Source organism: Plodia interpunctella, chromosome 25 (genome assembly GCF_027563975.2).
Source record: "Plodia interpunctella isolate USDA-ARS_2022_Savannah chromosome 25, ilPloInte3.2, whole genome shotgun sequence".
Classification (NCBI taxonomy): Eukaryota; Metazoa; Arthropoda; class Insecta; order Lepidoptera; family Pyralidae; genus Plodia; species Plodia interpunctella.
In genome coordinates, this window is record NC_071318.1 from 5,733,470 (window position 1) to 5,749,159 (window position 15,690).

General features: G+C 35.1%; 1 protein-coding gene across 1 annotated transcript in view; it reads right to left on the reverse strand.

Moving 5' to 3' along the window:
- Window positions 1–1,894: 1,894 nt before the first annotated feature.
- Window positions 1,895–15,690, reverse strand: part of Poxn (Pox neuro) — a 53,397-nt gene continuing 39,601 nt past the window's right edge. Inside the window, exons 4-5 of the mRNA XM_053764374.2 lie at window positions 4,874–5,075; window positions 1,895–2,679 (exon numbers count right to left, since the gene is read on the reverse strand). Of these exons, the coding sequence (XP_053620349.1) occupies window positions 2,018–2,679; window positions 4,874–5,075 (864 nt within the window). The 3' untranslated portion in view covers window positions 1,895–2,017. The remainder of the gene's footprint in view (window positions 2,680–4,873; window positions 5,076–15,690) is intronic.

Sequence of the window (15,690 nt, forward strand, 5' to 3'; positions counted from 1 at the left end):
TATTAGAAGATAAAAATTAAAATAAGAAACCAAACTCCAGTTTAGCCAACATTATGTAGGTAAGTAAATATGAAATTTTTCCATAATACTATAGGTTCAAACAAAATTATACATGAAAAGAAACAAATTAAGTTTTTACACCGTCCTTTTATGTTTCGTGCGTAACGCCGAAGTCTTGTATGCAAATGTTCAACTAACATGTGTATTATGGAAATGCGCGGCCGGAAAGCCAACAATTTCTAATTCGAGATTGTGCCAGCTAAATATCGGCTTGACATTGTGTCTAGATTAAAAAAACAGAAACTGATGATTAAATTCAAATTTGAAAAATTATAGAGTTGTGGTACATGGATGAATTAAAATACGTATTTAGGTACTAGTTGCACCTCGTAGCTTCGCTCTCGTGGAAATTTCGGAATAAAACGTACCCTGTGTTATTCCAGGTTATATTCTACCCTTGTACTGAATTCAATATCTGGAATCTAAATCGTGAATGTCGTGTCGCTTTAGCCATTTATTGTAGCTGATGATGAGTTCCTGAACCAGCTCATTCTATTTTCAATATCTGGAATCTAAATCGTAAATGTCGTGTCGCTTTAGTTATAGCTAATATTGAGTTTCTGAACCAGCTCAAGGGCTAACTAGCTAGCTGACTTTTGTAGCGTGTAATGAACCAATTGGACGGTTGAACCACGGTCCAACTGATATATCAAGAGGTTGTGCCACGAGAAAGTGACTCTCAGTTCGCTCAGCTGAGCTTGGGCTCCAACTTTCAACGGCTGAGGAAGAAGCCGGAAAACGTTCAGATGAGAGAGAGACAGTCTGGGTTAAATCGGAATTATTTACTTACCAAATTGTAATGGCGTCTCCACACTGTCGTCGAACAGCTTGCCAAAATTTGGCGGATTCGGTATACATTGCTGGTTTTTCATTGTGATAAATAAAAGCAATGTTCACGCATTCGCGTCGGCACGTATCTGAGTTCGGCGACAGTGTGGAGATAGCATAAGGGTAGGTAGGTAGATATTTAATAAAATAAAAATACAAAGTTTATTTATTTGGTTTATTGTGCTGTTTAAATAAACAACTAATTGCGCACCTAACTACTCTAATAATTATTATGGTACTTACAATTATAACGCATTAATACCTACTTTATGACACCTAGTTAAAAAGAAATCATTCATTTTTGCATTATTTTTAGTTGGATTGGACTTTAATGACTTACAATCTGCGCAGGAGGAGGATATGGGATCGAAATAAAGCTGTCGCTGGCATTAGCTGTGAGGGTAAACTGTTTAAGCCATTGTATTGTATGTGTCATCTATATCATGTAATAAAGAGTTTGAGTTTTTCCTGTTTGGGGGTCCAATTCCAGATATAGTGACACAAAAAACGAAACGAACATATTCCTTTTCTTTTGTATTTATTCATTTTGTGTTTGTAATAAACACACATATTATAGCGGAGTTGGTTAGACACCTTCGAATAGTTCGCACCAAGGCCGGAGTCATCGGAGTAATATTTTTGAAAGCGAAAATTCATCAGGACTTATTTAGGTACCATTAAATCCTACATTACTATTCCTAGATTACAATCTACTTCAATATCACAGAATCATACGAATTACCATACATAACTAATAAACAAATTTAATAAGTATTTAATTACAATTTCAGAAGTTATTTACATTAGTAATTAACATTAATCAATAAATTACCTATAATAAATTATTTTAGTGACATGGAATGTAGATAAAGTTTCTACTAACAGTAGAATATTTTTTATTCTTATGTATCTAGAATCTAGATTATGTAACTATATATGGACACAAAAGCTGTTATGGCATTATAATACGAATTTTTTCTACGTACCTAGGTATTGTATTTACAGATCTACAAATATTTTGTAAATTTGTTTTGACTTATAATTTTCACTTTATTTACAACTTAAGCAATGGACAATTCAAAATGGCTGCCCAATAATAAAATAGGCTGTATTTTTTTTTTTCATAGACTCAATTTCCCGCCTTAATTTCTGACGTAACGGAATCGGAGAAGCAATCATTTGAAACCCCGCTTTGTACTGAACAAAAACTGGCGGGAGATGATCTGTCACTTGAATTTTTTTCTTGGCTTTGGAATTCAACCATACTGCCACTGGGTTGGCGCAGGAAATTTTGAAACGCTATCGGCTGTGATCGAATTTTTTCCGGTTTCTTTAATAGTTCTTCTATTGAATATGGGTTTTTCTTTTTCTCATTCGGTGTTTTCCTTTCATCTGTATCAGGTCTGTCTGTGCTATCATCGCTCGCTTCGACGGATATATGTTCAGAATTTTCCGATTTGACTTCGTCTGAGTTTATTCTGCTTAGAAGATCATTGTGGAGATTCAGAGCGTATGGGGAAAAATTTTTGGCGTCGTGATATGGCATCATGATTCTTTGCCAGGGGGATATTGGGTATGGCTTGAGGAGGCCTTGGGCTTGGACCTGGTTGGCCAAAATCCAGGAAGTTGTGATTCGCCGGTCGTATAGTGCTGGGTCTTGCGGAGGAGGTACCCTGACTGCTGTGTGGGCGAAGTAGGAGGGTGATTGCGGCACCGGAGTGGGGGGCAGGGAGGACTTCAGTGACATGTAGTCTATGACGTTTGAAGGCAGCTCCGGTGGCGGGTAATGCTCTGAAAATAAAATGACAATAGTTATTGCATGTAACAATCACTGCATAGTATAAAAAGCAAAGTCGCCTTCTGCGTCTTTCATTTTCTAGCCATGCAACGGATTTTGATGCAGTTTTCACTGTTATTTAGATAGGCCGGGCTGAGTTTAGGCCCGGACCGGTATAAAATAAATCATTTTAGTTAAACTTATGTTTTATGTAACTCTTGAAATATAATTAGGGTGCAATAAATGTCTCCTTTAACTATTTACACTATATCAACAAAAAACTCCACTACACGTAATAAAAGGAATCCAGAAGTTCCCTATATCCAAACATCTGTAAACACACAACAAGCTGTTATTCAAACATAAATAACGAACTACAAGGAATGTATGCAACTAAGTAATCTAATTAGTGGCGAGTCCCTCGCGACAATTTTTGTTTACGACAGTCTATTAGACATTGCGATGATAAAATCAAAATTGAGCAAATAATGGGCTTCCTACAAATGTCCAAGTGTATAAATAACGAACAACTATAATGAAAGCCCAAATAATTTTAAATGTAGGTAAACAATTTTAAAATGGACAACCATGGCCGAAATTTATCTCTTTTGAAAAAAAGAAATGGCTTTTTATAAAGTTTATTGGTAACCTCCAAAAATGTGTTTAAAAATAGAATTGAATCATAGAAAAAAATAGAATTTTGAACATATGACAATTTGAGGACAAATGTCACTGGCACCTAAATAGGTAGGTACTCACGTAGTACCTATTAATTCCATGCTGGCACCTACATTTTTGTGGTAATTAATTAAAAGAACAACACAATGTACTTCCTTGGGTGTTCGCACCTGTTCTAGTATCAAGAATGTGCGTCCGGCTCTATAAAGACGCCGCCATACCAAATGTTTTGTACAAAATTATATAGATTAAATCAAATTATAGTTGACAAAACATGAAAATATAATAATGCATATATATCCTACGTGAATATTAATTTAAGACCCATCAAATTTTACTAGCGTAATTAAGTAAGTAGTAATAATTTCAGATGAGAATTACGAACTGTTATAAAAATTCCAACAAACATTGTTTTGACCACCTACTTATATTTTTATACAAATTATTATTTTTTGATTTGTGCAAATCAGTTACTTGATTCTCAATGTTACCGAGTGGTTGTAAATTTGTCATAAAAGTATGTTTTGACTAGTTATGCTATGTTAAAGCATTGACTGTGACACATATAATATAAACAGTGGATCTTGACATTTAGTGTAAATTTATGGCCATACCACTATTTTATGTCGCCATTTGGTCAACAATAAAATTTAATCTTAATTGAACAAATTTGAAATATGAGTATGCTATGGCATGTCAAAATATTTAGTTTAATTTAATGTTCATATGACACGATTGGCTCCAGCAGGTGTAGTGGAAATTACATTGAAGTACCTACCAAATTATTAGTGTATATTGTGATGTGATGTCATTATTAGTAAACGCACAATGTAATCTTCTTTGTTTGATTTGAATTTGTTTCAAATTAAGAATGTAAGAATGGTGCTTTACAAGGAGGGCAAAACGATGGTCTGAGATATTTTCATCAAGAGAAAAGCATTTTTCAAACTTGAATGAAGACACTAATATACAGGAAAAGAACTCGTGGTAACAAGCATACATAAAAAATAAAGCACAAATCCTTACATATCATAAAACAAAAGTCCTCTACCGCGTCTGGCTCTCTATCTGTTCGCAATAAACTCAAAAACTACTCCAAGGATAATCATGCTGTTTTCACCAATAGATAGTGTGATTCCTTAAGAAAGTTTAGGTGTATGATTAATGTTTTTACCTGAGCGGACGGGCCGCTAGTAAAAAATAAAGGGGCTTTTACCAGCGACACTCGTCAATACCTTACTCAACATCCGATATCAACATCACAGAAGTACCAGGCACACATAAAAACTAAAGAGGCTTACCAGAGCCACTCCTTAGTTGCTTCGGCACTCTCATTTGCAATTTCCAAAGGTGACTGAAGACACATCTGGTAGTCCCATTGGGCAGTGGGGCCACGAACTCTAGTGTTTCAAATTCGTGGGACCATGAGTGTGAGAACAGTGGGACAAAATGCGTGGGATCACGAGTCTAAAAGCATTTATAGAGCCAAACTCGCAGTACCAGGCACACATAAAGACTTAAGAGGCTTACCACCACCACTCCTTTGTTCTTCGTCGCTCCAAGCTAGTCCGCTGTTCCTCAAGATCCTGTTCACTGAAGACACCGAAGGTATGGAGTGGGGCTCGCACACTCTCGCACTGAGCAGCCTCTCGCGGATCTCCCACGCGAACATGCCAGGGTTCTCTTGTTTCAGTCTGAGAATCTTCTTCACCACTGTTGGGGTCGCGACTTGCTGGAAATAGGAGAAGTTGTGATACTATCATCATCAACAGACATTTAAAAGTTTAATTCCTCGGGCACAGGCCTTCCTTATGAATGGATAAAGATTATGGCCCATGACCCACCACGCGGGTCCATAGCGAATTGGCGGGTTCTAACGACTGCAAATACAACCGGGACAAGTTCAAGATAATACATTTTTGGTCACCCATCCAATAACCGAACATTGCCATCAGGCGCCATTGCTATCAGGCGCCAAGCACGCTAGCCAATGCAATTATAAAATGTAATAAATATATAGATAAACATATTATATAACAAATATATAGATAAACATCCAAGACCCGGGCCAGTTCAGAAAAAGATCATTTTCCATCATGACCCTCTCGGTTCAGAGGCAAGCACTTTACCACTGCGCCACAGAGGTCGTATATATAATAGAGAATATAATGTAGCTTAAGTTGATTATGAAAAGTTACTACAATGTTACTAGAATGTAGTTACTAAAATGGACCAAAAAGTACATTCTGAAAATTCCTGGCCTGGTATTTTTTCATAAAACAATCATGGGTTTTTCTGTACAATCTAATCACCATCACACGTATCAATATTTCGATTGATGAAACAGTGGCGAATCTGATAGCGGCCACTCGATTCGGGACTAATGAGCAAAGCCGCGGAACTACACGGGTATTGCCTATGGGCAATGGTCGAGCCATTACACAAACTGTGGCAATCTAGAAAATTCTAATCTTTACTAATATTATAAATGCAAAAGTAGGTTTGCTACCTCTTCACGCTCTAATCTACTGAACCAATCTTCATGAAATGTTGCATACATGTGGTTTGAAGTATGGAGAAGGACATAGGGTACCCTCCATCCCGGAAAAATAACTGTTCCCGTGGGCGAAGCCGCGGGCAAAAGCTAGTTAGGTATATATCTGGTCCTGGAGGAGACCTTTCGCTTAATGACTGCTGACTTTCAAAGCACAAAAGAAAAAGAAGCGGTGCCTTCACCACAGTCTTTGTTCCAAAGACATCAATTGACAAATGTGGGTCTTTTAGTATATCAACCCCGTTATTCTTAAAAAATAGCACTTTATAATAATAAAGTACGATAGTGGCAAACAAAACATACTTTAGCTTAAATTGTGGTATATACTTTAGCTTATAATACTTTATCATTTCTATAAAAGAAATACCTATATTCGTCATAGGTATATGTGATGTCATTTACGAGTGAGTGCTTGGTTTCTATTTTTTAAGTATTAGATCTATGGCATGGAATTAATAAGTATTTCATGAGTACCTACTAATTTCGTGATCTATGGTAAAGAAACTGACAAGGTGACAATGACAAGGCATGAAAAAATTAAACAGTCAGTGTTACTACATGAAAATAATTCTTATGCCTCATACGAGGCAATAACTGGCCGTTTCGCAAAAAGTCCGTTTGTTTTCCGATCGCTGTGTTTCTGAGTCATCAACATTCGCAGGTGACCATTCCCACACACTTTCATTTCACTGATACAAACGAGATAGGGGGCAATATCAGACTTCTACAATATAGTTGTTTGTTTGTACAATACTGTGTTAAAATTCATTAAGTGAAGGGATTCTCTGGTGTAGGTATTTTATACTCTGTCCGCCCGCGTAAATTTCTCATAGGAACAGTTATTTTTTCATATGCAAAATTTCAAGAAGATTGGTTGTGTAGATAAAGCGTGAAGAGGTAACAAACAAATAAAAAACTAAATTTCGTATTTATACCATTAGGTAGTATTAGAGTAAAATTTAAAAAAAAAACAAGTACTTAACATCTATTTAAATTTAATTGATAAAAAAATATTGATTGTTTTCAGATTGTTTCACACATGACAATTTAAGTTGGCGGCGTATGGCGACAATGACAAAGGGACACAGCTGATAGTATTGGGTTGACGTCAAGCAAGCAACCTGTTGTAAAATCAAAGCTCTACGCGACAAGCAATTATTAGATTTTTTATAAACACCATAATTTACACACAACATGGTGCATTTATGCATTCACCAACGATTTAAGACTATTATTTATATGTATACTAACTCTGTGATAGGCTTGAAAATATTATGACAGAATCTTTTCTTAACGCATCCAAAATAATTATAGTTCAGCTTAGACGGAGCGCACCCGTGAATTAAAAATAAAATGGGCTTAAAGAATAATTATCTTCGCCAAAGAGCGGCAACGGAAAAAAGAAAAAAAGAAGATGGCGCTAAAATTGACCGTCACGTTCAATAGGATATCGATTGAGCGTCTAATGGCGTAATAACACGTTTCCGTTAAAACTGACGCCTCCTGCTGAGTATGGGTTCCTGAATAAGTACACCTTCTTCCAAAAGCTACTATTTACACATTAACTTTGACAGAATATTTACAACTCCTGTAATTATTTTTAAAACCACACATGCGTGAGGTAGCTAGATTGGCGGCAAAAAATTGATTATCAGTAATGGATTTCTAACCTCGGGCCATGATAATTGTTTAGTTCATTGATTATATCAAACAGATGCCAGCAAATCGCAAAAAAATCTCCTTTTTGTATTTTAACACTCTCCAAATCGATTATTTACACGAAACTAGGATAATCTGTGTGATTTTGCTTTTTTAATGATTGTGCTCAAGGCAATGGACCAAGGGCTTCGCTTCCGTGGTTTTTTTATGTTGTGTAATCCATTTGTCATTGTGCTTGGTGGTAAAGTAAGTACTACTTTTACTATAGAAGAACAATCCTCACAAACGTTTGAATTAAAAAGTTTTCGCTGTAAGCAGTTTTTTATTTTTGTAAAACTACCCATTATTTTTTGTCTAATGTCTCGTCCAGATTCTGAAAGTAGCATGGCACGAGCATAGCCATTGAAAGCTACAATGTCAGTTCAATTATCAATTATATACCGTGGTAAAAACACAAGCATTGTACTGTATACAGCCACGTCATTCGTCATGAGCCTTCCTGTCTCCAATATTCATTTGCGATTCGCATTATTATTTTTTTATTAAATACTGGCAACTATTTATAAATTTAAACGAGTAAAAACTGTTCAAATTCACATTATAACGAGGTGGACGAATAAAACGCCTGGTAATACAGGTAGCGAGGCATTCCCGCGTCACGGCCGGCTCACCGTTCACTTCGCGACGCTTTTTGCTGCGCGCGCATCAATCATCGCCTGACACATCCAATATCGGTTTTTGCGCGCGCCGCTACTCCGAGATGCCGCAAGATGGCGTTAACTGTCCACAAACGCGTGCACGATTAGCGTTTCTTATTACCGATTTCTATTAGACTTTCCACCTTCCTGATGGGGTGAAAGATAATTTGCCGGGGCGTGAGACCCGTTGCTGTAATGACGGATTGATTCGATATTAATTCGAGTGAGGAAGAGATGACGTTTCTACAGTTAATATTAAGTTGATGGGCTACGCAGGTGCGTTCGGTGGCTGCCTAGGAGTTGACATGTTTTTTCCGATGTAATAAATGGATCAAAACTCGATCATTATGACTAAAAATGGATTTGATGACTGTTTAAGCTTGCGAGGTAAATCGATTATAACTAAGTGGAATGACGGTAAAAACAGTGGAAAAATGATGGAAATTGTATAATTTTCATTTAATTATGTAAAGTTGAGACAATTGTCTTAACTTTTACATAATTAAATTTTCCTTAGATGGATCTAAATTAGATTTATTTAAATAAATCTAAGGAAAGAAAGGGACATTTATTTCAATAAATCTAATTTAGATCCATCTAAGGTAAATTGCTACTAGGTAAGACAAACATTATATTATTTTCTGAAAATTAAGTATTTATAATAATTCCTGGCCTGTAATAGCTCATACATTTTATCCCGCAATTTCACAGCTAGGAAACAACAGCTTCATTTGAACGAATGAATAATCGTAAATTATAAAAAGGAAACCTATATGTCTCTATCTCGTTTGCGTCATTAGATCATCAAGGAATAAAAGAAAATCCGATCCGATTGCTATTCAAACGCATCTCATATATACTTACCATAGACAAAAAGAGTAATGATTTCTTGCGCATCGAGACATTAGAGCGACATCACCGCTTAATGATCTAAGCGCGTTCTAGAGACTAGTTACTTCCTACCTCGTTTCGTTAATTTTGCACGCCCCTTATATAGTGTTGCATGATGTAAAAATATATGGAACATTCCACCATTGGAAATGAGACTTCGATTTTCTCGGAATATACCCGAATATGTACGAAAGTTTGTGACTCACGTTAAAACTGCTGAGTTGAGCTCATAATTAGCGGACCCCAGGCTACGATGGCTGCGGATGAAACCAGGGAAATGATCAGATGAGAGAGGGCGAGAAAATCTTAACGAATGTCATTTAGTAAATGACCTTTAAAAAAAAAAGATGACTTTTCTGGAGCAATTTAAGGCATCATTTACCCCCTGTAATTTTATTGTGGCTAAACTTGTAGCAATTCACAGTGAATAACGTACCTATAACATATTTACTTACATTACCAATTTAATGGTACTTAATTTTGTGGGAATACCACGAACTCATGCGACAATTTGCAATAATTGGGATAGCTTGGTGTTCAGTTGACTGTACATGTTGAATCGTTCAACAACCGCTAAATCGAGCAGAAAATATCAAACATCTATCATAAGTTTATCCTACTTCGAACTACCCACTTTTGCTTTCACAGCGCAGGAGTCAGACATCCGGAAACGACTCGGTTTCAAGGTCGAAGACCAGATTTTTGCAGAACTGCAGGATGCGGCCCTTGAGCACAGTAATTAGGGTTTTTTGTGCCCTCTGATTATACTCGTTTTAATCGGAAATAGGCCATTAAGCCTAGATGAAAAATGCACAGTTGACCTATACGAGGTATTGCAATGAAAATGATAGTGGTTTTTTTAAGTTTTTGTGTAATTTATCATATTTTTTATGAAAATCAATCATACTATGGTTTTGACAATTTTATTCCAATTTCTTGAATGGCTAAAGTGGCCAAAAGGATCTATGCGACCTTTGCCAAATTAAGTTGGGTAAAGCTTTTTCGATACTGGCAATACCTATAACACTCAAAAGTGTTCTTAATTTTAAATAATTTTTTCCGTCGAGTTCATAAACTTAAACAAAGTTTTGAATTTCGAATCATTTTTTTTTTCAAATACTAGCAAATCTGTCTAACCCTCAAAAGCGTTCTTTATTCGAATTTAGTTTTTTAGTTGCGATCATTAAACAAACTTTTGAATTTCGAATACTTATCTAAAACTATCGAGCTAAAAGCCTATAGAATCGATATAGGTAAAATTCATCATTAAACCGCGATGGATTTTCACAACTTATGCGGGATTTACGTCGATAACAACCTTTATAGCGGCATCTGGATTACCCCGTCAATATTATTACTCGCTTCTTAATACCGTAAAGCTGCTTCATAAAACATATTGGAAATTATTGTCAATACGTCCGTTTTATCTCTTTGGATATCGCCACTGAGGTAAAGCCATGGAAGTGATTAGTAATATGTAATAAATATCGATTTATAGTAATTCGAACAGAAGCAATTACATAAAGCAGATGCGTATGCCATTTCGTTATAAAATGTTTACGCTGTAATAAAAAATGACGTCACTAAATTACGACAGCAGCAGACAGACGGAGAAATGGATTTCAAAAAGTGAAGCAAATATTTTCTTATTAGTACTTACCCAATGCATTTTATTTTAGTGTAGTGAGTTTAATCAGAAAAAGTAGCATTACAATCGTTTGCTTAGTTTATAGCATAATTTATTCATCAATCTGTAATGGCCTGGGGAAATCTGTATTCTGGTCGATAATTTAACAGCGTGTACAAATTTGAAACCTTTGTGATATGACAGTATCTGATATGATTATTTGGAAAAAAGGCCAATTGCCAAAAAAAGTTGATTCGTGTGCTAATCCACGTTTTGACACCCCTTGAATTCTTGATTCTTGATTATTTTTTATTTATTTATCGTAGAATCAACAAGGGTTAGTTTAATGCCAGTTACAGATTCTTATTTTGTAAATTAAAAACTTTCACACAGCTTAGAACAGATTAAAAAAAAAAACAAAAGACAAACAGGGACGCAGTACATTATGAAGACATCAACTGTTATCAGAAACGGTAATGACGTTGAAATTTTCGATGTCACCTCTGTCACCTCAGTGACCACGGACCTTTGTAACAAGATCCTAAAAGTCTGGGAGATAAAAAAAGTATGTGTGCGTTACGCGAGAGTTTAAAAAATAGAAGTAAATATAAATAAATATATTAGGACCAATCACACAGACTGAGCTAACCCCAAAGTAAGATCGAGACTTGAACTCAACGATGCTATATTTTATAATAAATACATGTATAGATAGATATACATACATACATATCCAAGACCCGGGTCAATCAGAAAATTATCATTTTCCATCATGATCCGACCGGGGATCGAACTCGAACTCTCGGTTCAGTGGCATGAACTTTACCACTGCACCACCGAGGTCGTCAAATTAGTCACCTCTAGTGATTTAATTCTAAGTCATTTATTTCCTCCGTGTCCAGGTATTGTGGCCTATCCATATTTATTATCCTGCACACTTCACAAGTTAGGGATTAGCGTAATAAAGCTATAAACTTAAGAAAATATGCATGATCGAATGTTTTGCAACTCTATCTGTATAGGCGGATTGTGAGCATAAAACGTTTTGTGAGATTATTAAAATGGTATTTTAGTAAAATACAGTAATCCACCTTTGCGCTTGAAGCGGTTGTTTTTATATATTATTAGAAAGAAAAAAAAAGACATTGTAAGAAACAATAATGGTAAGCCGATCTGGCGTGATAGGGACCAACACTGTTCAAATGAGTTTCTTTCAGCATTTCTTCTCAGCAGTGGTCGTTCCGAAATGCCAGTAGTTTGTAGCTTATGAGAAATAACTATAAATATAAAGATTGACGAGAAAAAGTGCCTGTGAAGGTCTAATTTCTGAATAAATGATTTGAATTTGAATTTGCGGTGTGTGCGTGGATGCTATACAAATTGCTGCGATTTGATTTTTCCGTGTCACCGCCACACAAACATAACCCATCTTTTAACTGATATGTCTAAGTATTAATTAATTATTTTCCTGTGCACGTTATTGCGTCGTTTCTATGGTTTACTCTCTTTTTGCTTAAAATAAATCCTCAAAGATGTTATACTTAGTGTTATATTTGATATTAATAATTAATAACATTAATATATTAGGACATTAATTTAATTCGGTGATATCCTGTATATACATAACATAATCTGAACATTATACTTAATGGATGTGAAAATAACTTATTATTTACCTAAAGCTTATGACAAATCCAGACATCAAAACCAATTTCAATACAGTTATTTAAATTTCGAACCGTAAGCCGTCATCCCTATTGCGGGTTATTAAGACCATAGATAAGGACGGCGATAGGTTGACATCGGTTGACAGGTGCCCACCGCTCCCATGACCCGACTTGACCAATCACACCATTATAAATACAAATTGCCACGATGTGCCCTCCGATTGTGTCGAACACAACTAATTATTCGAATTTTCGAATGCTATCGTTCGATTTCTGAATGAAAGTTTTTAAATTTCTTTCTTCTTTTAAAAATTGGGCAGTGTTATCTGTTTTCGAGGTTGCAATAATTGCGTTTGACATCATGAAGATTACGCTTATCTTTGAGAAAAAAGTATTTCATTAGTTACAAGTCGATACAGATATTATCTATTTATTAACTAGCTAGATATGGAAGATCAAACAACGAGACAAAAAAACACGGAAACAAAACGAAAGAAATGATATTGCATTATTTATGTAAAATTTGTTTGTTCTTGCAATACTTTAGTTAAAATGTATCAAAAATATAAGCATAAGTTATATATCATGCTTAAAATGATTAATCAAAATATGGTCAAAAGTCAAAATACTATTTAAATTTGGAATTGTTTAATTTCTATTTAAAAAAATGTCCAAACATTTTATGACGTAAGTAGATAGGTAGATATCTGATATGTTAGCAAAGCAAGTTGTAATTAAGTAACAGTTCAAGTTACGATAAAACAGTAAAAACAAGCCGTTTCATATCCCCTAAACACCATAGATAAAAGCATTTTGAGCATACACTTTATAATTAAAAAGCAGTAACAAACACGTATAGCTGATTTAAAAACAAACATTCGGCAGTGTTGCTTGCGCCATGACATGGTGTTGCCAGCATAGAATATTCTATTTTACTACGACAGTTGTTAATGTCGATTTAGCATGTCATGCCGAGCATACTGATTGCTATCGCGTTTCTTCAATAATATTCGAATATATTAAGCAATTTAAATTCATAGATTTGAGATTCAAATCATTACTCTTTATAGCGATGATTTTCGCAAATTATATTTGAAGGATTTTTTAAATCAATAATTGGCTTGCTGTAGATAACTGATGGATGGTGTTGCCATCAATAAAGCAATATTATGTAATTAAAAATAATCAACTAACCAAATCTAATTTATACTATCAGGATTCTTTAAAAATAACTAGTAACTCTTTATTTTGCTCTGCTCTATTGGTAGCAAAAAGAAAAGGTGTCTTCATCAGATAAAAGGAAGTCATATGTAAATTGAAATAAAATTTCCCACGCGAAAGAATTCGGAGATATTAGAGATATCACATATAGATCAAGGCAACCAACCCCTAGTGATGTAAGTACGTAGAAAAAAGTTACATATTTTTATCGATGATTTCAGAATAAAATGTAAAATTTGCCAAAAATAACTATCTATATATTGCATTTAAAATGACATTTTGTTGTTGACCATGTTGTTAATAATGTGCAAGTTTTTCTTGTAAAATAAAAACAATACCTGGATTAATATCAAAGTACTGAAATTAGCTTATAAAATGGCTTCACTCCAAAAATAAAATTAATCGCATATTTTAGATTATAATAACGGGGTTCTTCATAAAAAAGATAAAGCATACTTTAAGCTAAAGTATGTTTTGTCGCTGTCGCACTTTATAATATTTGACTTATATAGAAAAAGACAAAAGATATTTTAACTAAATTTGTAATTATACTTACTATAAATTAATCACCCTATCATTTGAATTGAACTATTTGTATATCTACAAAATATGTTAGAGTATACATTCAGAACTTTTCGTAATGCAAGTAATATTTCTGTCATTTAACATGCCCTTTAATTCGATGTTATGTCAAATAAAAGGTAAAAAAAATGTAGCTCAAGTTCCATCGATATCGATGATCGCGGGCATAGATCAAAACACCTTCGATATTAACATGTTATTAAAATAAACGTGGCGGATATTAGGGTGGAAACATGTCGACGACATTTAATTGGGTAGCATGTACCAATATTTGTTTAATTGTGAACATGCACGTTTGAACCATCGGTAATATAGGCTCAGATTAAATTAAGATTAGTTTTTGTGTTGTTTCACGTTTGTGACCGGTACATTTCATAACGATTTTGCTTAAACTTTTGTTTTAGTCTTGACTATTGAGACAGGATTTAGAGAGGTAGGATCTAGAGGTCCGAAGAAGCATTTGTTCGGCAGTATATGTCTAATAATAATTAATAGTAGTTGATATAAGAACACGCAAGGCAACATGCAAGCATCAAGAAGGTGGAATAATATCCGTTTTGTCTGTGTGTGTGTGTGTGTGTGTGTGTGTGTGTGTGTGTGTGTGTGTGTGTGTGTAGTGCAAAATGATGACCTCAAATAGTGTTGTGCGGTGTTTGTTTACATGTCAAGATTACATTTTCACAGTTTATTTTTTTATCCCCCTTTCAGGAAGGGTTGATATTTACTGGAAACTACGCATAAAGGATCTACCTAAGGTTTATCACCCCGTTTCGTATGTGTACGGAGTTTAGGCTATCTAGAATTCTATGGTTCAATCATCATCTAGAATTCTATGGTTTTCCAACCGGATACAACATAAATTATGTACCTATAAAATGGAAAAATCTAGATTCCAAGTAAGTATTTACTTTCAAAGGTCTACTTTAACGGTCCGACCTGGCATGTTTAACGCCCCCCACAATACTTTACGCCCTCATTCCCTGAAATAAAGCCTGTAAAACTCTTCGGGCATGTTCGCAAGTGTACGCTAACCTCCTAATTGGTCATAATACCTTTTGAAAGCAAATTTGTAAAGATACTGTGGCAATCACAACTTTGTAGGACTGTCATGTTAGAGGAAAATTAGGCTTGGAATGTAAGTTATTTGTGTTTTAATAAGAAAATAATAACTAATGAGGTCCCTGTCATTTCCTCTGGAAATTACAACATGGAGTTCTTTAAAAAGGATTAATCAGATGCCGGCACCGCGCGTGTGCCACCCCTGGTCTTGAAGGCGTCCATAGGCTGCGGTGACCACTTCTCATCAGGCGCGTCACATGCTAGGTATTTGTTTGCTCAGTAGTATAAAAAATAGGATCACCAATTAAGTTTTACTACACTGGACCAGATTATCCAATAAGAGTCATGAGATAATGCGACGCCAAGTTATTAAGCAACTTTTGCCCACG